Source organism: Cygnus olor, chromosome 15, assembly GCF_009769625.2.
Source record: "Cygnus olor isolate bCygOlo1 chromosome 15, bCygOlo1.pri.v2, whole genome shotgun sequence".
NCBI lineage: Eukaryota > Metazoa > Chordata > Aves > Anseriformes > Anatidae > Cygnus > Cygnus olor.
Genome location: NC_049183.1, coordinates 17,371,782 through 17,399,414, shown reverse-complemented (window position 1 = coordinate 17,399,414; position 27,633 = coordinate 17,371,782). Strand labels below are relative to the sequence as shown.

The 27,633-nt window shown below is 52.7% G+C and overlaps 1 protein-coding gene across 1 annotated transcript; it reads right to left on the bottom strand.

The window, feature by feature from the left end:
• Window positions 1-897: 897 nt before the first annotated feature.
• Window positions 898-27,555, bottom strand: USP31 (ubiquitin specific peptidase 31). The gene is made up of 16 exons (XM_040575187.1): window positions 26,924-27,555; window positions 18,219-18,356; window positions 17,649-17,737; window positions 16,427-16,519; window positions 15,123-15,258; window positions 14,439-14,583; window positions 13,471-13,654; window positions 13,204-13,315; window positions 12,612-12,706; window positions 12,044-12,121; window positions 11,411-11,540; window positions 9,982-10,101; window positions 9,595-9,820; window positions 8,612-8,770; window positions 7,702-7,854; window positions 898-7,131 (listed from the first exon to the last, which is right to left on the bottom strand). The coding sequence occupies exons 1-16, from the start codon at window positions 27,533-27,535 to the stop codon at window positions 5,588-5,590; spliced, it is 4,014 nt and encodes a 1,337-aa protein (XP_040431121.1). The 5' UTR covers window positions 27,536-27,555; the 3' UTR covers window positions 898-5,587.
• Window positions 27,556-27,633: the final 78 nt, after the last annotated feature.

Below are 27,633 nucleotides of genomic sequence, written 5' to 3'. Positions count from 1 at the left end.
ATTTTAACCAATGGTGAGGCACAGTTGGTGAGCAAATCTGTACAAATTAATACTTGGAAGGCCACAAGAAAATAATGTAGCCACTTGTAGCCTGTATTCCCTTGTGTCACCCTACCCAAGGCAATGTAGCACCTAAAAATGTTTTCTTATTGCACTGCACAAATGCCATACAAACCTAACGCTAACTTTCTTGCAGCGTGTTTGTGCTGCAGGGCCTAGAGCGAAACAATTTGTGTTTACACTTAGTTTTAATCTGTGTCTTTTAAAAAACACTATTTGCAGATAAATTGAGTGCTATTGCCTTTAAAAAAATAGAAGACTTCCTAAACCTTTAAACCTAATATAGATATCATACAAGTCTTCACATACCTTTATTTTTACAAAATAAAGCTCCTAATAGTAAATGCTTCATGGTGCTTTTATTAAGGAAACCACATAGTACTTTCATCTCACCACAGATTAAAACTAAATTTCAGTTCCCTCCACAGATAACATTAGATACCGCCAAATTATTTTGGATCAGAAGGCAATGACGAAGATAGAAAGAAAGATGACAGCAAAACCATTCGGAATGTCACTTCCCAACCCTCCCTAGGCAGCTGAGCGGGAGCCCCGGGCACGGCTCAGGGCAGCACGGACCTGGGGGGGCTCGCCCGGGGCCCCCACGCCTGCAGCCGCGGTACAGAGACCTGCGGGGGTTTGACCCTGCCCGGGGGGGCGGCTGCTGGAAGCTGCCCCCTGAGCACCGCCACAAGCCCCCAGTGAGCACTCGCCACAGGCACAGCCTCTTCTCACAGCGCAGAGTGTGTCAGTACAGGTACACAAAGTGGCAGGCTACATACAGAACACTGATCGGGTTTTTCCTGTTTTTTTTTTTTTTTTTTTTTTAAAAAAAAAAAAGGAAAGAAAACAATACAATACAGAAAAACAGTTTGTTCTCATTTCAACATTTCAAATTCCCTTGGCATTATGCTACGCTCCAGCCTTGTCAGTAATCCCAAATTCTGCAAAGAAAAGAATCAAAGATGTGCAAATAAAGCAGGAAACCAGGTACATGCTCCTATGTGCTGACACATAGCTGCACCAAGAAACAGAAGTACAGAGTCAAAGCAGTGCTCCGGCACCGAGGGAGCAGCTCTTGATACTGAAAGCACGGTCTATGGTTTGTATTAGATGCTTGCATAGTTAATAAGTGCATGCATTTGAGTACAGCAAGAGAACTGCCATGCAAAACTGCCTTTATTTCTTAGAAAAAATGGTTGATCATGCTCAAGTTTCAGCTTTGGAAAGCGAACAACTGCAGCTAAGAAGGATGAGGGCACTTGCAGTTAGTGTACTGTAATTAAGCTGCTAATTTTCTATCCTAAGCATTTTTATTTTTTTTTTTAGCCATATCTGGTAAGTTGGAAAGGGTTACAATTTATACATCCAAAGTGAGACACCAGTTACTGAGAACTGCAGGCACCAAGTCGTCTATCAAATGTGATTAATACAAATAAAAGGTGCCTCTTCAATACACATCATTGAAAATGTGCTTATAAGTTGTACACTACCAAACACTATCCAAAAGACAAAGCCCAAAAAGGGTAAAAATAATTTCTGTAGGTGACCCCAGCAGGAATCTAGCACTGGAATGAGGGCGCTGCTCTCCTGGGCCCTGAGGGCTGGCCCCAGGCACAAGCCTCGGACCAGGGGCGTGATGAGGGGCACGGGCGGACCCATGCAGGTGAATTCCATCCGACTTTGGCTAGAAGCACATCACAAAGCCTTCCAGGGGACTTCAAGCCCGCTTTCCCTCGGGTCCCGCGTGGCTGCTTGAGTGGGGACAGCGCGAGGCTGCCCTGCTGAGAGGGGCTTCGTGCCTCCAAGGCTGCCCTGCAAGCACCGTGCAGCCAGGTCAGGGACTGGGGGCACGGGGCCGGGAGCCCCTGGGCGCCACCTGCCCCCAGGGCTGCAGGAGGTGGCAGGAGCTCACCTCCTCCACGGGCAGCAGGGCTGCTGCAGCCGAGCCCGAACTTTCAGGAAAGGGGTGGCCGGGTACTAGAGGCTGCCACGGAGCAGGCACAAGCCTGCGCCGTTCTACGGCCCCCTCGCAAAGGCAAGGCTGTGCTGGCTGCAGGCCTGGGAAGATCCCTCCCTAGAGCACCCCTCGTGCAGGGCCACATCCACATCGGGACAGCATGGTGTACACAGACCGGAATTCCTCTGCAGGAAAGGGCTAAGAAACAAGTCCGCTTAAAGCGAGGAGAGAAGACTGATGTTTTTCCTCAAATCACTTTAAATAAGGCCTGCAGGAGCCCACGTTCAGTTTTAGAAAGATTTACTCTACACCGCTGGTGAAGCCAGGGTTTTAACAGCAATCAGACCTGGATTTATACCCATCATGAACACTGCTGTTCCTGGGCCTGCATCCTTTAGCCCTCTCCTATGCAAAGGAGTTCACAGACTGCTGGAAATCTGAGACCAGAAAGCAGAGGATGCGGGGTGGCAGCAAGCAGCTACTATCCAAACCGCTTTGTTACAGAATCGACACAGCCATGGGAGTAGGCACTGCAGTTTGCAGGTCCCTATAAGCATGCTTTCCACATTTTGCCCGACGTGTCTTATATTCAACAACAACGACAGTGCACCCTTGCAAATCAAAGCATTTTGCTTGAGGACACCCGAAGTCAAGCCCTCCTGAGCCAGAAAACACGCCACGTGCTGGCAGCCCACCAGAGACGAGCAGCATCTCTCATTCACTCCGCGACACCAGCTTAATGGGAAGAAAAGGGCGCTGTCAGGATCAGCTCCTCAGCCCACCCCATGCTTATCCATGGAGCAAGGCGTCTGTGCACCAGAGCTTCTGTTTTTCAGAGGGACAGGTAGAAAATCAAATTGGCAGCGTACACAGAGTGGACAGTGCTGGAGCCGGCAGCAGTTTCCATCAGAAATTACAGTAAGCACAAAGAGGAAGGGCTAGATAACTTATCTTGGGAATGCAGAGCTTTGACTGCTTTTAACCTCAGCTACGGGAACGCTTGGCACCAAGACCTCTCGTTCCCATTTTATCCTAACGGCAGCTCTAATGACCACTCTCATGCCCCAAATACAAACATACTGAACTGGCATTCAGCTGAAACGCCAGCTTGGACATGGCTTCAAGTTTCCTTCAGTACAGACATGCAATACGTTAGCAAAAAACACCTCAGAAACCATACACCATCTTCCAGTTTGAACTTTTCCAGTGAATGATGGATGACATGAAAAGAAAGTGTCATTTGATAAAAATAGCCTTTCACAAACGTCCCATGGCGAAATGCACAGAAAACTCGGTTCTGTCTATTAAAAGGATATCAAACCAAGTTAGCAACAGCTACCGGAATTACATTCTTGCTAGAAGAGTTGTTACAAGAGAAGAGTCAACAAAGTGCAAGATCTTAATGCAGATCAAATCTTAAACAAGTACTTCAATATCGGCATTTCAGGGAGAAATTTAAGTACCAAAATGTGAAGCAAGTCTCCTCTGCTCTGCTGGATATAACAAAAAATAATCCGAGAATAACCCAAGTTATACATTTAAGAAGCAAGCAATACCACCTTTGTTTCTTGTTGCTGCATTAAACGAGAAGGTGACAACAAAGCATGGGAGAAGAAACAGATCAAGAAAAGGGTCACGTTCAGGCTTAAAAATATAGTCCAGGGCACAGAGTCCAACACGCTGTACAAACATGCAGGCCACTGGCATTGCCTCTGGGACGCAGGAAGGCAGGTACTGCTGGGCTCAACCAGGAGAGGCCAAGGGCTGTGCTGCAGCCACAGAGCTCTGCAGCACCCCGGGTCAGCTCCGCATCCGCCGCCTGTGCACCAGGGCAGCAGCTGCCCCGAGACACACAACTCTCCAAAGCCCGCTGCAGAAGCAGTGAGCCGAGAACAAACCCAAGGAGCAGCAACGTGCCCCAGCAGCCTGGGGCAAGGCTTCTTCCAGGGTCATCAGCACGGCAGCTAAGAGTGGAGGTGGAACAGGCTAGCTGCAAGCAACTGCTCGTCTGAGGGCACTGCTACGGTGATGGGAGAGACGTACGAGCAGGGCTGTCTGCAGGCTGAGCCCGGAGGAGCTTCACCAGACGAGACTGGGTGGCAGGCAAAGACCTCACCAAAAGACAAGCGTGCACAGCACGCTGCCCAGCTGCTGCATGCCATGAGCTGCACGACAGGCTGCTGCTCTACAGAAAGGATAAGCAAAACATTAATAAAAAACTCATGAAATTAAAAAAAGAGATTACACCACGAGTATACAAAAGGACTTGAGGAATCCACCTTCAGAGATGAATCCTAAAGAGCTTGAGGAATCTCCCCTTGGAGAAGGGCATGTAAACAAGGACGTCGCTAGATGTAGTGCTTTAGCCCTAACAGAGACCAACAGCCAGACGAGGACGGGACCGCTGCGGTAAGAGACGCACAGCGGGCAGACCGCGGGGAACGCGAGGAGCGCGCCGGGGAGGAGCAGGGCAGCAGCCCCAGCACGGCTCTGGGGTGCAGCCCCTCCAACCCTCGCGAGGAGGCTCACTCAGAGAAGGCAGAGAAGACAGGACGACACGTGGCTTAGCTAAGTACTACGCCTATAAGTAACGGATGCTAAATCCACACCACTACAGTTAAGCATCTGAGCACATCAAAAAACGCTGCTGCTCAGGAGTTTGGGCAGGGGTCCTACCAGCACTGCTGCCACTCAGGCGCACAAAGACAGCCATCTCCTAGGGCACCGCACCAACAAGCCGCCTCGCGCTTTCACAGGAACGGGCTGGCAACCAGCTGCTGCTTAGTGACTTCTTTTGTTGCTGAGTATAGTATTCCAGAAGAGAGAAAGCAATTAAAGAGAACAGGCTAGAGGTTGCCTTAGGTATGGAAAGAGTAAAACTCTTCACAGACAGAGCAACAAAAAATGCAGATAACATTTTATGGAAAAATCTTTCCGCTGTTGGAATGCAAATATGAAATCTATTACAAAGACACGCGTACACACAGACACACGGGTACCTTTCTGTCCATCCACTAATGCTAGTCCCTCCTATACTGGCTGAGTATATACCTGAGAAACAACATTAGTGTTGAGATATTGCCCTTAAGAAAGCTTGAAAATGGAAGGGAGTAGGGAGAGCGGGTCGAAAGAGCGCGTAAGCAGCGGGAGGCTCTCCTGTCCAGTTTCCTTCGCATCCTCCACAGCTCAGAACAAGGCCAGTGCAGACACAGCCTGCTCAGAACGAGACCAAAATCAGTTCACAGCTCTACGAAGCACGCTAGTGTCAGTACAACTGGGTTTCAGATTTCAGACCTTGAGTCTGAGGAAAGATGTTGCATTTTCTATGAAGAGACTCCTGCACAAGTGCTATGGGACAGCTGCGTTCGGGTTCAACAATGACTCCAGATAGACTACTTGCATTGGTGCTGGCTGCCTGTGGCTATTTGGTTTGATGGCAGAATCAAAAGGCGCTTTAACAACTCGCAGTTAACTTCTCCTCAAAACATACATTAGGCACATGAACAAAAAACAAGAGCTCAGAATAAATTAGCTTCTCAGCAGAAAAGACACCTGGATTGCAGCATTTCACTGAGGTTCCAGAGAAGGCCGTACGGACACCTGCATGCTGGAAGGTAACTTTTTCAGTGGCTTGTCAGCAGCCTGCTTGCCACTGGAAGGAGGAGACTGGGCTCCGGGATCTAGCTGGGAAGACTTGGACTTGCGACTGGAGAGCAGAGAATGTTTGTTGGGTGCGGCATCTTTTGGGACGAGCTTTTCTTTTGCAGTAACATTGGCATTGGTTTGAGAGGCTGGTGGGACACCACCTTTCTCAGACTTGTCCTCCAGCACGTTTTTGCTGACCGACTTGGAACTGCCACCTGCTGCCTTTTTTGAGAGCATTGTGGTCTTTCCCAGGTCTGCTGACCTCCGGGTCTCCTTCTGCCTTAAGGCCGACTTGAAGAAGGACAATCCCTTCTCTTCTGATTTGCTGTCCCTCTTCAAACCAGAACGCATACCAACATTTGGAGACCGCAGGTTGGCCATGGAGGAACTCCTCACGTGCTTGCTGTCTACTGCCCTGCTGTCACTCCTAGAGTGGCTTATCCGCGGGGAGCTTGTTCTCGAACTGCTGGTAACGCTCGTTTTGTCCGAGCCCAGGCTTATCTTAGAGCCCTCCCTGCTGAGGCTTCGGTCTGAAGTCCGGCTCTTCCCAGCAGAAGAGCCCTTAGTCAATGAGCCTGATGTGGCTTTCTTGGCAGCTGTGGAAGAGGGAGAACCACCTGACTTTTGCTTCTGTTGAGCTGATGGGATAGCCACCTCAACGGGCTTGGTGCTATGGTCCTTCCTAGCCTGAGTGGGAGCAGGAGACCCATGGCGCCCACTGGCCCTAGAGGAGTCAGTCTTACTCCTAGACCGGGAAACCTTCTGGGAACCCTTTGGGGGAGGAGGAGAAGAGCGAGAGACTTTGGTCTCTTGGGCAGATAAGACTGTCCTTCCCTTCCTCAAGCTTTTGTCTGTTTCGGAAGCTCCCTTGGAGCTGTGAGCCTTCTTAGGGGTTCCATCTGCCTTCTCTGGAGCCAGTCCCATCCCACTGGTGGCTTTCACCTCCTTGACTGGAGAGCTATCCACAGAATCACTCTGATCAACAAAGGCAATTTGATTGTTGTTATCAAAAGGGTCCAAAGCAGGGTGATTCTTGTCTGGCTGCACAGAGCTTTTGCCAAGCCCATCTGAAAGGTCTGAGTTAGATGTCCTTACAACAGACTCTTCCCTGAACGCCCCTTCCATGACAGCCAGGGGGGCTCTGCGAGCCGTCCTGTGCTCTCGGCGGCTGCCATCGCAGGGTTCCAAGTAGCTGCTAGAAAGATTCCTCAAGCTGCCAAAGCAAGAGGTGGAGACTTTATCATCAGCAGCCTCCCCAATCTTCTCCAGGGTGGAAGCAGATGTGTGTACAGGGGAATCTCCAGAGAAGCGTGATGGGGAGTTGGAGCGTAACTGCAGCTTTGCAGAGAGCGACCACGAGGGCCTGACACCGTTCTCACTCACTGCCAGTGGGCTGGTGACAGAAGATCGAGACGACAAGCTCTGACGCTGGACACTTCTCACAAAGGGCCGAGTTGAAAATCCTCCTAGAGAGAAAGCAACATCATCAGTATGAACGCCAAGCCTGCAGACAGTTTATCCCACCCATCCACAGGTGCCATTTCCCTACAAGAGTCAGACAGTTCGCCTGCACCACAGGCACAATTCCTTGCATAAAAGCTGAACAAGGAATTCAACAAAAAGTTTGCCTATCTTCTCAACCCCATGGTGGCAGTTCCATGAGAAGAGATACAGCAGGGCAGCAGACAATTAGTACCTATACCAAGCAGTAGGAGTACGTCAGCCTCCCTGAAAAGGTGCTGCAGTGAAACCCAGAGAAATAAAAACACAAAATACTTGATTGAGAGGTTTAGTTGATAGTATTTTCTTTCTTTGAAAGGCTCCATAAGGTTCCTGCCCATCATTTCACACCAGAGAAAAGCCCACCTGTGCTCCTATTGACACAGTGCCTGCCTCCCCCAGCTGCTAGAGAAACTGCCCATCCTAACTACTTCATTTGCAGCTGTCCTGGTAGGGATCTTGTAACTGACAAGTTAGTGCCTGAGAAAATATTTTTTGACCCAGTTCCCCCCATGCACTGCATCATTAATACACACCATCATCTTCACTCCTCTCCCCGGTCAGCTCCACCGATTCAGAGAGCGAAGCCAGAGACGTGCGCCGTGACGATGCTGCTGAAGCAATGCTGGGCTGCTTGCTACCAGGAAGACGGCTGACCCAGTGCTCACAGAGCGAGGAGCTTGTGGAGCCTGCAAGGAATCAGGCAGAGACCTCAGACCAGCAGCACAAAGCTGCAGAACACGTGAAGCTCTGGGAAGGCCACAGAGCCAGGTAAGTACTGCACCAGCTTCAACAGACACTGAGTCTGGGGCTGTCTCATATAGCCACAGCATCCAGATAACGTAGAAATAAACCTCTATGTTGTAGAAATAAACTTCTATATGTAGTTAGGGTCATAGGCAATAGAGACAATCACACCTGTCCCAGTATGCTGCGAATCAAAAGAATCAGTGCCTCAGTGCAACAGCACAGAGGTGGCGGACAGTCCCTGAGCTGCCACAAACACACCCTGCAAACCCTTTTATTTACAAAGACAAGTCATCAAGCCTGTACCTGCTCACAGCTCATTCCAGATTCACAACCAACATGTTCAGCTGCTGACCGCTTACCTGAGACCAACTGCACTGGCAGGGGGAATGAACCAGCCCTATGGCTACGTCCTGGCTTTGGCAAGGGCAGCTCTGAACACGTGGCGCTGGAGGGGGCTCCCCCATCTCCACAGCTTCTTTGCCACAACTAGCCTGAGGTACATAAGGATGGGCAGCAGAAGCAGAATAGCTGGGAAGTTTCCCATGGTCTCCCCTGTGTAGCAGAGGACTCTGAGACAAGCTCACCGTGTGTTCTGGGACAGAAAGCTGGGGTGTAAGCAGAGGGGGGCAGAAAATTCTTCAGTTCCACGCAGGACAAGAACTACATCCACTCCCTGACAAAGCCAACAGGGCTTACCTGCCACAGAGCTGTTAGCAGACCATGATGGGATTGCTGTGCGTCTCTGGTAGAAAAGAATATATGCTGTCTGCTTGCAGACTTCATTTTCAGAAAGCTGCTGAACATCGCTGTCATCAAAGCAGTACCACTGGCCATCAACCGAGTTTTTGCAATATGCTGAGAGAAACATTACCATTAGACTTTCCTCACTCCTACTATCAAGGTTCCTGTATGATAACTTGAACACGACTTTATCTGCTACGATAAACTCAGAGGAGAATGAAAGGAACAGATTTATTCACGCAACACATCCTCTTCCAGTGTGACTAGCAAGAAGGAAACCTGAGACAACCAGAACACAATGAACAGCTCACAGCTCAGGATTTTCTTTGTTCAGCATTGCTGCTCAGAACAGAACACTATTTGGGGTGGCCCCATTCACTCCACGTTCTGTTATTTGTGGAGGGTCTGCCTCCACCAGTGAGTCTCCTCCTGATGGAGTCCCCACAGGACAATGTAGCCCAGAGGTGTGCATCAGAGGGCAAAGCCAGACGTACATTTTCTGGGCTGAGTGAAAATGAACAGATACTAAGAACCACCAAACAGCTTAGCTTACCTCTGGCTGCTCTGGGAGCTGCCAAAACAAAGAGGAATTCAAAACCCGTGCTCTACACACAAGCAAGGTGCAAATATTTCTCACGTATAACAGACTCTGGCAACTACAGTGGTGAAAGAGCATTTTTGAAACACAAAAGGCTGGTGACATTACACTCAAGGTAAAAAATGGAGAAAGGAACATACAGTAGGACATTTGGGGTCAACACGCATTGTTTCATTTCTCAGAGTCATAAAAGTTCCCTGTCCAATATTACATAGCGAGCCCTTCTGAACTGAGTTAGGTCCTTCTGTCAAGAGCGAGGAAAAAACTACAGACAGAATAGGGAATAGAACTGTTTTCTTTCTGAAAGGATCTAACGGACGTAATATTGCAGAATACTTGCCTGTATAGTGTCCCCCTTGCATGGTGCCATGATGATTGCAGACTGCGTACAGGTCATAGATGTAGTCCTCAGGATCCCTTCCAAGACCATAAGGTCGCCTCCAGGGTGACCAGTGAGATGGCAGACTCCAGCTGCTCTGACTGCGTTTTACCACATGAGGAGTCATGTCCAAGCCACTCAGGGGGAATTTAACCATGTTTTGGAGTTTCATCCTTCGGTCTCCTTCCTGTGTAAATGGAGGATAGCATGAGCCGCAGCGGCAGCGAGGTCACCACGCTTGGGAGAACTAAAACCCAGTAGAGATACGTCAGACAGAACAGCTGCTGCTGCTGAAGAGACGCTCTCATCAGGTCGCTCCCTGTCCAGCATCCCCACAGACATTCTTACCTGTCTAAACCTTTTGAGATGTACGATGAGAACATCAGGTAAGGTCCAGAGGCTCAGTGTGATGCTACCCTGCTGCAGCTGCTTGCAGTGTGGGCATCGCCATGCATCATCTGGGGCAAGCTACAAGGAAGAGGCAGGCGCGGGTATTAGTTTCCTGGTTCCAAGGCAGCTCTTCACCATCACTGCTCTGCTGCCCAAGGTGCAGTGCAGGCACTGACACACGCACCTCATCTACCTCCAGCATTCATCAAGCTCATTAGAAACACAGGGCTCCCAGTGATGCCTTCCAAAACAGCAAAGAAGGCAAGAGAGGGGTGCCTCACGGCAGAGGCACCTCCCACTGCAAGACAGAATTTAGCTAGTGCTGCTGTGAGGAGAAACTATTTCCACCTTTCAAACCCCCAGTCCCTTAGAAATTAAGAAAAAAAAGGAAAAAGCCAGCAGGCTTGGCAGCCTGAGTAAAAGTATCCTTACAAGAACACCAGCAGCAAAGAAGGCATCTGAACAGAAGGACTACAGATATACTTCAAGTTTCGTCTCTGACACCTCTTTCTCCCCACGTCCCGGTAGCACAGAGTTACAAACGGTGGAGCTTTTCACTCCCCACGAAGGAGAGGGTATCTTTTCAAAGCCACAAATGTGACAAGCGCTTCCATCCAGAGCCCCGTGCTCAGAAAATTCAGAAGCCAGAGCTGTAAGCTGTCAGACAACTTTTCTCTCACCTCTGAAAGAAGCGACAAGAGAGGCTCCAAAATTATTAAAGCTCAATCGCAGGTCCACAGTCCACATCTGGGACCATCCCTTTTTACAGCAGATTAGAGACCTCTGGCAAAGAGACACAGATCACTCGCATGATGTTCCAGGCAAGGGCCAGATCAGACCCAACTCTAGCCTGCCCCGTGGCACATCATCACTCCTGCCTCTTCCACCTCCTTGCACTGAGAACCGAGCTGGAGAAGTGCAGCCACACTTCTGGAGCTCCTTGTCCCTGTGTGACCGCCCAGCAGGTCCCTGCTCAGCACAGGCTGCCTCAAGCCCACTGTTGCCCAGCTCAGGCCTGGGAGCACCCAAATGCTCCACGACAGAGCAGCACATTCCCACAGAGATGCCACACTGTTCTAATCCTTCATCCTGTATGCCAGAAAAGGCATTGCTATTTCACAGGGGGAAACATCGGAATTTGCTCCTCTGATCTGCAATCTTAACATCGGGGACTGGAAGGGGAGCAGTACTGCCCACAGCTTTCTTCCCACCGCAGAAAAACTCTGCTAGCAGGACTGGTAACTAGTGCTGCGTTAACGAATTTATTCTCCTGCCTCAACACATCAGTGTCTGCAGAACACAGCTGCTCTGCTGAGCATGGGATTCAAGCAGCACACGGACCAACCAGACCTTCAGAGTCATGGCTGCTATACAGGCACGTCCCTACCTGTTCCTCTTTGGTGTACAGTTGGAAACACTGAGATAAAGTGCAGGTCTGAGGTTGGTGATGAAGCTCTCTCTGCTGGCGGACGCTTTCAGAGTCCGGAATATACTCATCTTCCGTATTCACGAACAAGCTGCATCAGAGACACAACACATTTACCAGCACAGCCGCCTGCTCCCCACGCTGCTGCTGAGCCAACATAAAGATAGAAGCAGAACTAGCAGCTCTTTCTTGGATTTGTCTCATTATCCATGAGCGAGAGCTGCCTGGCAAGACCCCACCAGAGCAACACAACAGAACACAGACGTGAGCAGCTTCAGCAGCACCCATTCCAGCTATCTCAGCAGCAGCTCACTGCCCACAGGTTGTCTCACATGAATATAGCTGGTGAGGGAAGCAGCTACAGGTGAGACACCTGCTCTGTAACACAGAATCCCAGCTACAGAGCAAAGGGCTCCAGGTCAGAGCATGTTCAGCGCGCACAGCCCCCGCCGGGTCCCGCAGACAGCGGCCAGCACACAGGGAGCAGACTGAGGTCTCACGTGTGCCGGGAGGTGCACAGCTCACAGTGCCAAGCTGGCTGCAAGCAAGGCTGTCACGATGAATTCACTTTAAGGCTTCCTACTCCATACTTACTAATCTTTAGTTTCTTTGTCCCATTCTACGACTAACTTCACATGAGCAGTTCCCCCCTGTCCACATGACTTCAATGCCCTGGAGAAAGGAGCAGACAGAAGTTAGCCCATCTTGGAATCTGAAGCCTACGTTCTCTTTCATATGCACGTACCTTGTCTCCTTTAGTCCTTCACCTTCCCCCACTGCCACCCAGATCAAGTTTGGAAAGCAGAAAAGGAATTCATACAGCAAAAAAACTGGCAAAGAACTGTATTTACTTAAGTACTCGCTCTGTAAATAGATATATGTTTATTTACAGAAGAGGCACCTACAAAAGCTTCTAAAGAATAGCCACCAAAAAAAGATGAGGGGAGGGAGGAGAGAACACTTTTATTCTCTCCTGTTTGCAAGGAGGACAGGTTCCAGGCGGCATGACACACCACTGAGCAATCCTGACAACTTCTTGAGGACACTCCGTCACTTCCCTGCTCCCAGGCCCAGGAAGCCCACTGCACACATCCGTGCCAGGACTGTCCCTCTCCCTGCGGCTGCATCCCCAGCTCCCAAGCGACCGGTCCCTCCCGCCTACCTTTCCACTGTTGGATGGCAGAGGGGCCGCTCCTCCTGAGGTAGCAGGTACGTTATGCCCACAACACTGACCACTCGCAAGCTGAATGGGCAAACCTGCAGCAAGACAGCAGAAGCCATCTGAATGGCTCAAATCCAAGTCACCTGCTCGCAGCACAGGCGAACAGTTTATCCTAGAACGTGTTTTACAAAAGACAAAACCTCCCCTGCAGCGACCAGGTAAGATGCTGCTCTGCACCCCACTGCTCAGAGGGAACTCCCATCAGACACACACTCATCAGCCACCAGGCAAACTTCGCAGCCTTCCTTAAGGCAAGCACCACTTGCAGTGCAGACAGCAGCACTGACTTCTCAAGTACCTTTTGGGGGTAAGGAAGGAAGAGAAGCATGTAATTCCTTCACCTGATCAGTCTACTCTTACCTGTAACGTTCAGCAAATAGCAGACAAAAGCACATCAGACTTGGACACTACTGCACTAAGAAATATGGGAAGGCATCAGCACAGCACATTCATTGCTTCAGGTAACCTGCCTTCCCATTTAGTTCATCACACAGCGCTGGAAGTCTCAAAGCAGCCACATCATTTGCCTCACCTGCAAGCAGGCTGCAGGCCGCAGGAAATACTGCATCTTCTCCAGAATTTCCTTCTGCAGAATATCCCAAGCAATTGTTTTTTCCAGATGCAACACAAAGGGCAAGCCAAACCTGGAGAAAGGAGTAGTATTTAAGGAAGTGATCAAAAGAGCGTGCACACAAGCCGTCCCTCCCGCACCTTTTATTTGCCCCACACAGAAAGTAAAGCCCAGGCCCACCAAGGAAGCAGCCAGAGCCGTAAGTCTGGCCGTGAAGCTGCCAGTCACCTTTTGCTCTGCTGTCCAGTGCACGCTCTGTTACACACCAGCAAGACAATCCTGTCATTTGCTGTTTGTCTAGTAGAAGACTGTTCCAGTTTTCCAGACTTCACCGGTCCTTGAGAGTAAGATATTGTTCGGGAGTGCTCAGTGCCATATTTCAAGTTATTCAGGTTATTGTTCACATGTAATCCTGAAAAATTAGGAGAACAGGATACCTTGTTCCATTATTTACAATATATGCCTCCCTGGGGAAGCCTTCCTTGGGCCTTGAGGAGCAGGCCAGCATGGAAGTGAGACTGACCATTTTTATTAGCCTCGCACAAAGACTTCAGTGAGCAATTACTTTCCATGGTGCCTACTTCTTTACAGAAATAAATTTTTATGTAATGCTCAACTAACTGATTTTTCACAGTAATTTGTGCAAATACTCATATCTTGTCTGACCGCATGAAAAGCTAAAGTGACAGACACCCTCCTTGTTACTTCCAATAATAAAATTTGCCTTTGATTACCCTCTGTCTACCCAGGATGCAATTACTCCCTTCCTCTGAGAGGGAGACGCAGAAAAGCTGAATTTCTTGAGCTTTAACAGAGAAAGTGTTTCCTCATTCTTCAGACTGTTTATTCTTCACTGGCAATCTGATTTTAAATAACACAATTTCGGTGGCTTGGTCTGGCCCCTATCAGACCTTTAAAGCAAGCCTAACAACAGATTTCAGATGAAGCCAGCCTGGCCTGAAGAATGAGTGCCAGGAAGAGGAAGAAAGTCACGTACATCACTTCTTGATAGCCTCCCAGCTGAGGGAGTGAGGGAATTGAGTCTGCTGGAATGAGTCTGGATAAAGTCAGAGCTGAGATCAATACACCAGGGCATCATCTACTTGTGGCACTTTCATTATCAAGTGCATCTGCTTACAAAACCAAGCCTTCCTCATCTAATCACCTGGGTGGGCACCAAGCAGTTATCCACTTACCTCTCTGACTAAGGATACCCTCGGGCCTAAATATCTCCGGGGTCTCAAAGGCAAAAATGCAGTCACTTTCATGAATGGTGTCCAGATCGTCAGTGTCGCAGAAGGAGCGATGAAACCCGTCATAGTACATCTCTGTCAGCACGATCTAGAGCCAGCAGAAGCAAAGCAGAACCCCTGATGCCACCAGTCCTGGTCCTGCCGAGCTGCCCAATGCCTCGACTGGGGCTACCCGCTAAGGGATGGCATTCCTCAAAGCACCCTGCTGCCAGCCGGCACGAGGAGCCGGGAAAAGGGTGACCGTGACCTCGGAGCTGGGGCGACAGCAGAATGAGAGGGGGTTTTGGTGGATCTGACAGCTTTCTTGGAACTCCTCTTATGGAGGAATTCCTGTGCCTGTTCCATAGTTGCCCGACAGTTCTCTCACTGCCCACATGTGGGAATCGCAGGGCTATTGGGCGGAAGGACAGCGCAGACAGCTCCACAGGTGGCTGTCCTCACATCGCTAGCTTTCACGGGGTCAACGCGCAGGGAAAAGCGTGACTCAGATCACCACCACCCTGCTCCCATTCAGACAGGGACAGCTAACTGCAATTCCTACACATCCAGCGCTGCTCACACCGGATGAAAGCCTCAGCACTGCCCTCCTTCGGCACGAGGGGTCCCGGCAAGGAGAGCAGCCCTTACCTGCTCCGTGGGTATCTTGGTCTCCGAGGAGACAGCCTCCCGCAGCCTGGCCACGGTCCCGGCGATGGGCACGGCCACGCCGATGCGCATGCAGTGGGAGCACTTCCCCTGGTACACCACGGTGATGTAGAGCGGCCTGCGGGGAGCACAGAGGCGCTGCCTGGGGAGAGCTCCGGCCTCTGCAGCGGAGCCCACCCGAACCGGGGGCACCCAGGGTGCTGCGAGAGCTACGGGGCCCTGCTGACGACCCAGAGCTGTGCTCAGCCTCAGCCAGACACACGTGTGTGATTTCTAAAGACTTTTCTTACTACATGGGCTGGTGTTGCTTGTTCCTACAAGCAGGAAGTGTTCTTGAAAAAAAAAATCCCAGAGTTAAAAATAAAACTCTCTACTGCAAGACAACCTAGTTTTCCAGCCAGTACGCTGTAATGCAGGTCAGCCCAAAGCAGTACCTTGGAACGTTCAAAGAGAGCTGCTGTGACCACGAGGACAGATCTCCAGGTTCTCTCTCTAAATGAGGTCCTGCTTCCACCAGCAGCAAAAGTTATACCTTCAGAAGAGTACAGCGGGGCAGCTAGCCTACAAGAAACGCTTTCCCTGGAAAGCCCACTCAGCCTCCACTTAGTGGTGGAGCAGGAACTTCGAACCAAACCTGACATCTTCATATTTAGTACTTCCATTACTTTGTTCCTTTGCTTCCTGAACCCACACAAATTCTCTGCACACACAGCATCAGCTGAAGGAGCTGCACAGCTCTACTACCCACTACATAAATAAGCATCTCGTGATGTTTGCTCTGAACTTTTTAGACTTTTTTTCCATTTTTCTTTATTGGCAGCAGCTGTAGTTCAAAAGCAAAACATTTTGCAGGAGAGCTTTTAACTTCAGTTTTTAAAATCAAACTGATCAGAGACTTTTCCCACAAAAGTGAAAAATAAAAAATAAGTTTCATCCTTCTCTCATTTTTTAATTTCAGCATGCTATAAATTAAGCAAAATATTTTGGTTCCCTGAATCAAAGATAGCTTCCCTCTCCACAAGTTAATTCTCTAGGATTTTTTGGAAGGGTAGGGGTGGAGAAACAAGTGAAAGGCTTGTTTCTCTGAAACATTCTGAAACAAGTAAGAGGCTCGATTTTCCAATTTACCTGCAAATTGAAGATTTAAGTACCATATAGGCTCGAGTATTTTTTTAAGAGACTTTTAAAACAGAGATTTTGCTGACATCTCTTTTCCTTCTGTACCAAATTACACAACTCTGACAACACTGGAAACAGCCAACACTAACCAAGACATAATTACATACCGTGTGTGAGGCAAGGGAATTGGCAGAGAGATGCAGAGAAAAGGGTCAAAGGTGTTGCTCTGCTTCTGGCAATGAGGGCACGTCAGAGAGGACCTGTTACGACACCAGTAAGAGGACAGTTATACATCATTTCATCAGGAATGGATAAATGATCGCATCACAAATTACTGCCTCTGCGTGTCAGCTTGGCTGCCCTCACACTCTTATTCCGCCATACGAAGTGGCTCTGCACAGAGGTGCAACAGACATAGCCGCGGTAAGTGAGGGGCTCTGGATGTCTAGATCCTTTCAAAGTAATTAGTCTCAAAGTTCATTACGTGGCATGTCAGGAAAAGACTTTGCTTGAGACGCTGAATTTGGCTTTTAATAAGCAGCACTGCAAGATTAATAATTCACCAATAGCAGCTCCGATGTGAAAGACCTGAAAGGGTTTTCTCTTTGAAGAGAGGGAAAGCGACGGGAAATAGATGGGGACAGTCAGTACTGCAGGAACATAGATCTCTTATTCAGAAGGGAAAAACCCCAAACAACACGTCTCTCATTCAGGATCAACTTGCACCTTATGCCGGCTTTGCACCAGGGCTTAAGGTTTCTCCTTTACAAAAGAAACCCTAGCCAACACTGGGGGGAACGCCCGGTAATTAAAGTGCCCATAGCAGCACAGATACAAGCTATCGAGGAACACTGGAAATGAGGCTGTTTTCCTGCGGTAGTTCTGAAGTTAGAAAGCTCACTTCCCAGAAGTCTGAGAAACTCACAGGAAATACCCTGAAGGGACAAGGAAGGATTCAACTCAGGGTTCCCAAGCACCAGACAACAAGAACTCTGCAAGAAGCCTGGGACCTGCAGCTCCCCAGCAGCCTCCAGGCATCTCCAGGTCCTGCTACAGGCTCTTGCCTCCAAGCAGGCAGGGTAAGCCTGGCAGCACCGAGCTGTCCTGGGCCTTTGCACCCTTAAGCACTGGCTTGCTTTCAGGAAGGGGCAGGGCAGTTGAAGAGGTGGTGCATACTGCAGATTTTCAAATAACATACCAAATTTGAGGCAGTCAAACTCTCTCTCCCCTCTGGTGCAAGATCTTAGTTCAAAATTTGTTCAGAAAAATTCAGAAGTAGCAGTTAACATGACACCAGCCTCAACTGTACTGTGAGCTAGTGGCAGGGTAGAATTACACTGGGGTCACCAGTACATGCAATAATGCCTCAGAAGTTACAACATATCATACCTGTACTGGGCTTGAAAGAGTTCCTGCACGAAAGTACTACTGATGGGAAAGGCCGGTCCCTCAAGCAGCACATCATCCTCCAGCGGTGGCTAAAAGAAAAGAATAAAGCCCAGAAGCATAGCCAAGCGTGTAGGTGGGCACCAGATGGCTCCAGTACTCCTAGCCAAATTTGTGTGCTCCTTGACCAGGAACACCAGGACAGCGCCACACAGTTTTTAAGCAACGAGTGCTCCCTGCCCAGGTAGGTGGTTACGTGGGAACGTGGCACAGCCGAGGACGGGCAGGGATCTTACCCCAGATGAGGCACCTGGCAGCTCCCCTGCAAGGCTTCCCAGCCTTTGGAAAGCAGCACGCAGCCGTTCACAAAGGGCTGCATCAGGGAGCCCTTGCCAGGGACTAACGAAACATCTAGTTACATTCGCAGGCCAGAAAGGAACTATTCTAACCCAAGCTTTTGTTCCATTTGAATACCGGAGTTAAGGAGCCAATAGGCAGATTTATTTTAAAAAGAAAGATTGTATGCAAAGCGATAGCTGCTCTCCCACGCCGGCGCACAGCAAAATTCCTTACCTTGAGGGGAGGCATGCCACTGTATTTCACTGTGTTGTTCAGATCTTCGTGGACTCTGTCTAGAAGCCAGAGCAGAAACTCCTGTGCATCGTGCTGGGCGTTCCCACGGTACTGCATAGCGTTCTTGGACACGATGTTCTGCGGAGAAACAGAGATGGCACGTGGTAAAGACAACTCGTACTACTCTGGATACACTTGAGCCTGGGGAATGTGTGTAATTTACACTTGAATTTCCGGAAAAGCCATCTCAGGAGGACACCAGCACACCCAAGGGATTTGATCCAACCTGTTTTTCTTCTGGACACGAATGGGAGGGTCTTGAAGTTCACCAGCAACACAAACCTGCACTTCCACAGGCTTACCCTTGCCCTGCAGCTCTGAGGACACCTGTCATGACAGTGACATTTGCACCGAGCCCCCACCTGGGCCACATGTGCCACCTTCCTCAGGAAGGCACCAGCTGCAGCGCGTCTTTCCCGAGAAGCAACCGACATCAGGGGGTGTCTGTTGTCTCCGCCCCAGCTCTCTGATCTCGCCTCCACCCTTCCCACGGCGCTGGGGCAGCCAGCTCTGCACAGCGGGCACCCGGCGCAGCCCCGCAGGACAGGAACCAGGCACCAACGCCTGTGTTCAGCACCCGGGCACAAATGCTCTCTGGAGTGACGCCATGTGGCGCATGGTGGGCTGGTCCTGGTGAGTTACTAGCCAAGCAGCAGGCACCACTGCGGAAAAGAACCAGCTTTTTCTGCTTGGCCAAGGAGGCAGCAGGCTGCAACCCGCGTCCGTTTGCTCAGGGGGCAGGCAGGACACTCAGCTAACGCACGGTTACGGTCAGACACCGCCACGCTCCCACAGTCAGTCCGCAGATACCCGGCCTCTTTGCGAGAACCGGGCTCAGCCACCACCATCACAACGCCCCCATCGGCCCCGCAGCAGCTGCCTGTGCCCGCGCGAGGCAGGCAGCGCTGCCACGGGCCTGGCCCGGCTGGGCAAGGCAGAGCCTCAGCGGGACGAGGCCGCAGAGAGGGGCAGGGCAGCGGCAGGGCGAGGAGGCTCGGAGGCAGCAGCAGACCTGCGCCCCAGCAGCACCGGGCGCGCTGCACGCCCGCGTTATCGGGCCTCCGCCGCTTCTCTAGGCGGGCTTGGCAACAGATCTCAGAAACGAGGTTGGGCTGCTCGCTTTATCCCTGTAAAAATGGGGTCACCAGGAGGGAGGGGCAAAGAAAGAGACGGGAAAGGACCAATAGACATATATCGTCTGTCCTCTGTAATCTGTCCACCTGCCTCAAGGCAGCAATATAACAGAAAACAGAAATAATCTGCTCGCATTACATATGTGCAAGCCTTCTGGCAGCAGATTTTCCACCCTCGCAGGCACAGGAACCAGCACCCTCCGAACTAAACCACGCAAACACAGTCTGAGACAAGCAAACAGTCCACAGTGAATGCCCACCTCTGCCACAGAGAGCGGCGGCCCAGCACCCCTGCTTGGTGCTCGACTAACGCGAGCTCGGGGTGCTGCCGCAAGCCAGTTCAGAGGGGGAAAGAAGCCTGCAGGGACTCAGAGGTTAAAGGAGAACAAAGCCTTCTCCACCCCAAGTTCCAGTTAAGCAAAACAAGATCTATGGGGGGAGGACAACACATAATCTAAAAGAAAGGACCTTAATCCTCTTCATGTGCCGGCCTTATTTATACCTCTTGCTGTCCATCAGCGGAAAGCTTGGTGACTTATTTGTGTTGCACCACTTTATAATATTAAACACTAAACCATGAAAATACAGTTAGTGTCCCTGCAGATCCTGGTCTGATGCCTGAGCACCAGACATTCACCCACCAAAAAATACCAGGACAAGATTGCAAAGACCTAGAGAAACCTACTTCGGCTGCACTAGGAGTAACTAGTTACCACCGCACTGGAGTAACACCGGGAGACGCAGCCTCGTGGCTCTGCCGGCCGATGGCTCACCAGCCTGTACCGCGGGTGCTCTCGGCATCTACAATATCCAATACGCGCTTTGCGAGGAAGGCAAGCGGATCAGCTCACAGCACCCAAGGGTACAGGGAAGAATTCAGGACAACTGCATAAACTTCCCTTGCAAGCATCATCCTTGTTCAATGTAAAACTTCCGAAAATTAAATTTAGCTTTGAAACCCCACATAAGTTTCCGAACAGAAAATCGGCCAATCAGCCAAAATCTGCCAAGCCCCGCGTCGGGCACCATGGATCACGCTCCCCGCGGTGAGGTGACCACAGGGGGACGAGGAAGAGGTGCTCGAGCAGACCAGCCAGCACAGCTTCTGCTCTTGCCCCTTCCCCGCGCCGCGATGTAAAGGCACAGCGCCACCAGGCCAGAGGGGAGGCCCCCACCTGACGTGCCAAGAGCCGGCTGCCGTACCTGGCCTGGTTTGTTTTAGGCAAGTCAGCTAACGGGTGCTCCCACTGCGCCCCGAGCCCTCGTCTAGACGGAGCTGAAGATAAAAGGGTCCTCGGTGTTGCCGGAAGGAAGCGAATCTGGTAGTTCAAGTCAAAAGGGAGGCGTGGGGGGGCTTTCTCTGTGGAAGCAGACATAACCAAGGAGCTCGGGAATCCCGGCAAGGATTTCTCACCGCCCTCCTCCCGGTGCCAGCAGCACACCACTCGCCCAGACCCCACGGGCCGCTGCCGACGCGGCTCCTGCTGACGCCTGGTCCCCCAGCGAGCCGCGGGACTCGGGCTGCGCCGGCACCGCTCCCGCCCCGGCGGCACCGGGTCTGCTCGCCTCGCAGCCTGCGCGCGCCAGGGATAAGGAGCTGCCTGTGGAGACGGATCACACGGCGCTGGAAGCGATTCAGGAAGCACTACAAAACATCAGATGCAATTTCCTCACAAGAGGCTATGCTACAAAAACACTCCAGCAATAGCAGCGTGTTCCCAGCGTTACTCACGCTTCCTGCCGTCGCTGCGACAAGCGGCCTTGTTATTATTGTCATTACTGTCACCGCTGCCTCCGCTGCCCTGCGAAACGCTGCGTGCCTCCCTCCCAGCGCAGCGCACGGTGCTGCGGCAGCAAAGCCAGCAGAGACGAGCGCGGTGCGGACAGCCACAGACGCGCGGCAGAGAACAGAAGCGCTACGGAACGCAAGGCGGCTGGGATGAAGGAGCCGACCCAAACAACTGAACCATTTGAGAAAACCACCAGCAAGTCCCCAGCGAGCCGGGGGCTCAGGCGCCGCGCGCAGCCCGCTCTGCCCCACCGCACCCCGGGGGCTGCAGGACGCCAGGAGCACGCGCGGTGTCGGGGCTCCCTTCCCACCGCGCAGAACACCTCAGCGCAGCCCCGAGGCAGGAGAGGGGACCAGGCCTTCCCTTCCCACAGGCACCCTGAATGGAGGCAGCACTGCTGGGAGAGAGAAGCGGGGGAAAAAAATCATAATTTCCTATTGATCGCATGCACGTATCTGACCCCCTAATGCAAGCACCCTACAACCAAACAAGTCCCTGTCCATCCATAAAGCAGATTTACGGCAAAGATGCATTATCATTTTTATCAGCCCACTGAAAGTTTAATCATCTATTGCTCTACATAGATGCAATAAATAAAGCCAAACATAGCTGAACTCCTGGCCTCCCCTTTGCTGCTGTTATTCTTCCAGCTAACAAAGACAACCAAAGGAAAAATGTCAGCCTGCTGTTTTCCAGTGTGCTCCTGCTAGGAAGCAGCTGTGGAGAGGTTTTTGTGCATGAACGGATGGAACCAGCTCATTACAGCCCTGAAACAATGACACACGTGAGCAGGAAAGAGAGCCTATTATTTACCTTTCATCGAACATCATAAAGTTAGGCTCAGGCAGAGATTCGGTGGTTTTGTTTTTTGGTTTAATCCCACAGTCAGCTTTGTGCCTGGGCAGCTTGTACAGCAGACACCTCATGAAGAGCGTTCATCCAACCGAGTCCCTGCGCTCTCACACAGCGACTTCCCCTCTCCAAGGCGAGACGCCCGCTCCGAGGGAAGCAAACCCGGCAGACAGCACAGCTCAGGCCTCGCGTCCATCCCAGCCCCAGGGACGGGGCCGAGGCCAGCAGCACCCCGCAGCCGGGCCGAAGCACCGCTCGCACCGCGCCACGGGCAGCACGCCCCTCCAGCTCTGCCCTGCGACCTGCTGCCGACAGCGGCGGGGGCTCCGGCGCCCAGCACAGCCAGCGGCCACCGCCGGCTGCACGCGGCACAGGGGGAGAAACCCGGGGACACAGGGCAACGGCAGCGGGCACGGAGCAGGAGCAAGGGGGCCGTGGCCGGAGGGACCGATGGGCGACGCCTGCAGGAGAACAGGGCACGGCCGGGAGAGAGGAAAGGGAAGGAAACATCAGGGGGAAGAGCAATAAAAATACAATGGAAAGCAAAAAGGCAAGAGCACCACAGCACGTGCAGTTAGCATCCTGCTAACTGGCACGGCATCGGGCCTTTGCGCTCAGTTCTGCCGGTAAGCTGTACTAAAAGCTGTACTGAGTCCTGAGTCTGAAGGGACAAGGCAAACAACCGGAGAGAAGACGATTTGCCAGGACGGCCAAGTGCACGCAGGTCAAGCCTTGAGAAACACTCCGAGAGCGAGCTTTCAGACCTTGGTGTCAGACAAATCTGGCTTCTCCTGATACAGAGAAGAGCAGTCACGCTCAGGAAGGCCACTGCCTCCCTTTAAAACACCTCAGTTGGATGAGGTTGAAGTTTGGAGAAGACAGCAGGCTTAGCAAGCCAGCTCAGCGCCGGCCTGCAGCACGAGAGGAGAGCGGCGTTGGTCGCGGCCACGCTACGCCCCCCGCCGCGCCTCCCAGCCAGGCAGCAACACTGGGCACGTCGATGCTTCGCAGCAGTTGCTTCGCAATTCAGAGGAGTTTGTTGTTTTGTGTGTTTGTTTTTTTTTTTTTTTTTAATAATTCACAAAGAAGCGATCAACACAGCTGATAGTTGCCTGTCCCAATTTCAGCATTTACACCAAGAGCTCTTCTGAAACATGAGCACTGTGAAACTCAGCTACACACCGCTACTATTAAATATTAGCGGTAACACAGACTTAAAAAAACAAAAACTTGAAACAGCAATATTAACTCAACACAATAATCTCTGCTCTAGTAACAGGGATTCGTTTTGGGTCCAAATCTAATTCTGATAATCCAACTCAATCAAGCCCTTATGACTTTACTGCATTTGCTGAACGCACAGGTCATAAAAACAAGGCAGTCTTCATCTTGCAGGACAAAAAGAAATCAGTATAGCTCAAGCATCCAAAGGGTCTTGTTAAACACCGAGACACTCCAGCGTGCAGCTAGCCTAGCTAGGAAGAAAGCCTCCAAACAAAAAATAACTTCACCATCCACAGATCAGAACTCCGAGAAAGACAAAGGGAGAGGATTCGGGTAAGCATATCGGATTTTTAGAACCCAATTAGTTTAAATAAAACTCCTCCCCAGTTAAGACCCCATCAGCACCTCCGAGCGCCGCAGGCTGGCTCCCCATCACAAAGGGCACTCTGTCCGCACAGCTGAGCTCCCAGGAACTTTGTGGGGAGACAGGGACAGCTCCCTGCAAAAAAACAAGCCCGAAGCACAGCTACTGCTGACACAATGGATGTTTGCTGCTATTGTCACACCATCACAAAGGGGAAAGAGGAAGCACGAGCTGCAATATTGGCCCTAGTTATGAAAGCAGCGGCTCTGTTTAGGCAGGAAAATAAAACGACTGAGCTGTCGGGGGAAAGCGATTGCTAACAAACCGTGGAAGAGCAGGGGGCCGATCGGAGAGCCAGCCAAAGCAGCGCCCGGCTCTGCCGCGCCGCCCGAGGGGAGGTGCGCGGTGCCCCCACGCTGCCAGCCCACGGCTGCTGCCGGGAGCCAGCACCTGCACCCACCGGCTCCTTCCCTCTCCTGCCTCCACCCCACAGCCCTCAGACCCTCTGCCCCCGCCCGGCCCCCCTCCCAGGGCCTGCTGGGGACAAGGAGAGCCCCCAGTGCCCCGCCAGGCAGCAGGAGCGGTGGGCGCAGCTCCACTTGGAGCGCGGGCAGACGGCTTCCAGAGGCTCCCTTCCTGTCCCGTCCGAGGCACAGCCTTGCAAATCACCTGCAGAGCGCCCTGTGCCGATCTGATCTGCGCGTTAGGAAGGAAAAAAAATACCATTAAAAAAATCAAAACAGCTGCAGACACCTCAAAGGTGAGAAACAAAAAATCACAGACTTCAGAAATGCTCCAAATGACACGGCAGAGAGAAACGTGAGGTTTGAGATGCAGAAGCTGGCAGAGCGCCTCGCGCTCCGGGTAGGTCTGCCCGAAGACGGGGCGCCAGCTGCCAGCAAGCACTCCACCTCTCTGCAAGGCGATCTCTTGGCCCCGCAACTACATGAACCACTTGTTTTAATTGCATTGTCCTTGTCTCTAGCAGCAGGACTTCGTGATTCACGAGTCTGTAGGATGGATATTTTCTCAAAGACCGACCTAAAAAAGGAGAAATGCTTTGAATACTACCAAGAAAAAAAGAGCTGAGGGTAAAGAGCATCTAGAGGCTCACGCCCTCCAAGGTCCCTGTCCATAAGGACACAGAGAGGCCTTCTCTTAGAAAAGTGCCCCAAGAAAAAAGCCTACGGATGTAAGAATGAGCAAGAGGATAAGCGTTATCCTATACCCTAAATATGCTTAGCACCTGCAGGTAAGTATTTAGGAATCAAGGACTGCCTTTACACGATTATACTCAGCACCAAAAGAGGAAAACAAACAGAAAAAAAACACACACCACAAACTGACTTCTTAGCACACTGGGTAAAGGGCTTTTCAAGTACCAAATAAATATTACTGTCACTAACTACTACTATTGGAGTGAAAGTACAAAACGACTGTCCTGAAAACACTTTTCACCATTTAAAAACAAAGTGTCCAGAGCGAAAACACCAATCTTCACCTTTCTCCAATACGAGCCTCTTGTTTATACATTTAAATTAACTGTGCAAGTCTGCTGCTGAAGAAATTTTTAATTAAGAACATGGAATTTAATAGCAGGTTCAGGCTACCTGACTGTCTTCAGAGGCATTAATTTACTATTGAAAGTAATTGACCCCTGTGCAGAAACAGCCGAGCACTCGACATGATGATCAAGTCACCTCGAGTAGGACACAGGCCTGTTGATACTGCACGGCTCTGAGCAAGACCTGCTCGCACAAGATCCCCCCCAGCAAGATGCTTTTTAAAGCCTCCCAGGGCCTGGCAGGTAGAAGATTGATGGGCTCCAGCTACACCAACAAGGAGTAGAAAAGCACTCACTCACCGTTAGTGACGGCGGCCAACAGGCAAAGAAAGTTCCACTAGAAAAAAAACAAAGCTTGGAACATGGCCTTAATTTAATCTACGTATCTGTTTCCCTTCCTCTTTCTGCCTCTCTTATCTGAGCACCTCTACCTTGGGCTTGCACTGAGAGCATTTCTCGGCCTAAGAGCTGCTCTGCTTTCCCCTTTATCAGCTGTGCTGCCAAAAGATAGCTTCGCCTTCAAGCTTTTTTATTCTTATTACTCAGGAGGAACCCACATTTTTTGCCGGTGTCAGGAAGGCTCGGGGGGAGGGAGATCACGGCAGGGCAGGCCCCCAGCAGCCACGGGGCTGGCGGCCGCCCTTCAGCTGCCCCGTGAGCGAGCGGTGCCAGCTGCGAGGCTCTGCACATGGCCCCGTGCCCATCGCAGCACCCACGCGCCTCCTCTTCCCTACAGCCAACGGCCGTGCCAGGGAGCCCCTCACGGTAAAGCCTAACAATCCTGCGTGGCTTCCAGAAGCAAGGCAGGCCCGGAGCGTTTTCACAACAGTTGGGTCTTGTTTCTCCCAAAGGCATTCCAGGGTGCGGTTAAACTACAGGCGCACAGACCGCGCTGCAGGCCGGGAGGAGGGGTCCCTGCTCTGCCCGCGCCAGGCACCGCGTGGTTTCGGTGTGCAGGGCGCTCGGGCGTGACGGGCGAGCGCGGGGGTGAGGGCCTCGGCCCCGCAGGCGGCAGCACCCGCTCCTCCAGCGGCCGCCCTGTTCCGCACGGCCGGTGCTCCCGGCCCCGGCACCACCACAGGAGTTAGCTGCAACTTCTAGCGCGGCACGACGGAGGTATGAAACAGCAAAACGGGCACCTCTGCCAGTAAATTAACAGCAGAGCCGTTAGCCAGCTTCCAACGCCGTCAGTGCTGAGCGCGCTGGCAGCACCCTGCCCGGCGCTCCCGCTGTGGGTGAGGAGCTGAGCGCTGGCCGCCCCGACCAGCCGCGGGGACACACGGTGCTGCCACTTACCTGGCACCCGCACGCGGGTCTGGGCTCTCTGCTGCTCCTCAAGGGCGCCCGCACGCACGCGCCCCACGTCCGCACCCTGTGCGCGCCCGGGTGGGCTGCAGCACCCCGAGCGTCCCGCGGCACCGAGACACGGGCACAGGGGGACAGCGACCCACGCGCTGCGGGAAAGGCAGACGGGGCCCCGAACGCGGTGATGGAGCGGGACGCCGCCACGCAGCCCCGCCAGCAAGGGGCACCGGGCGGGCTGGCGGATCCGCGGGCACGGCGCCGAGAGGCGACGCCTTCACGCCCCGCGGCCACGCGGCGCCCGCCCGGCGAGGCCCCGCCGCTGCCGGAGGCCCCGGGCGCAGCTCTCCGGGCCCGGAGCGGGCACGACCGACAGCGAGCGGAGCCGCGGCCGGGCCGCCCCCGGCGGGGCTCACCTTGAAGTCGCGGCTGTGCTGCGGGGTGTACTCCAGCGTCCAGAGCGCCCGCACGAGCTGCGCCAGCTGCTCCGTCACCTCGCCGGGCGCGGGCGGCGGCGGGCCGGCCTCGGCGGGGCCGCGGAACTGCTCCAGCGCCAGGAACTCGGCGAAGAGCTCGGTGTTGCTGAGGCACTGCAGGATGGCGTTCATGAAGCAGGTGTTGCCGTGGTTGCGCAGCCCCGCCACGCCGGGCACCGCCTCGGGGCCGCCGGCGGGCGGCGGGGGCGGCTCGGGGCTGCGCGGCGGGCCCGGCGGGAGGCAGCTGCCCAGGCCGCCGGCCGCCTGCGGCGGGGGCAGGCGCGGGGCCTGCGGGCCGCGGGGCTCGGGCTCGCTGCTGTAGTGCGACAGCGTGGAGAGGGTCTTCAGCACGCGGCTCATGAACCCGCCGAGCGAGCGCCCCGGAGCCGCGGACGGGGCGGCGGAGGCGGGCGCCGGGGCCGGGGCCGGGGCCGGGGCCGGGGCCGGGGCCGCGCCGCCGCCCGCCGCCGCCCGGCCGCGGAAGAGCCGCTTGCTGAAGGAGCGCTTCTCCTTGGCGCTGCCCGCCGGCCCGGGGCCGCCCACCCGCGACATGGCCGGGCGGCGCAGCGCGCATCCCCCCGCCGCGCTCAGCCCGCCGCCCGCCGCATGCCGCCCGCCCCGGGCCGCAGCCGCCTCACGGCGCCGCCATG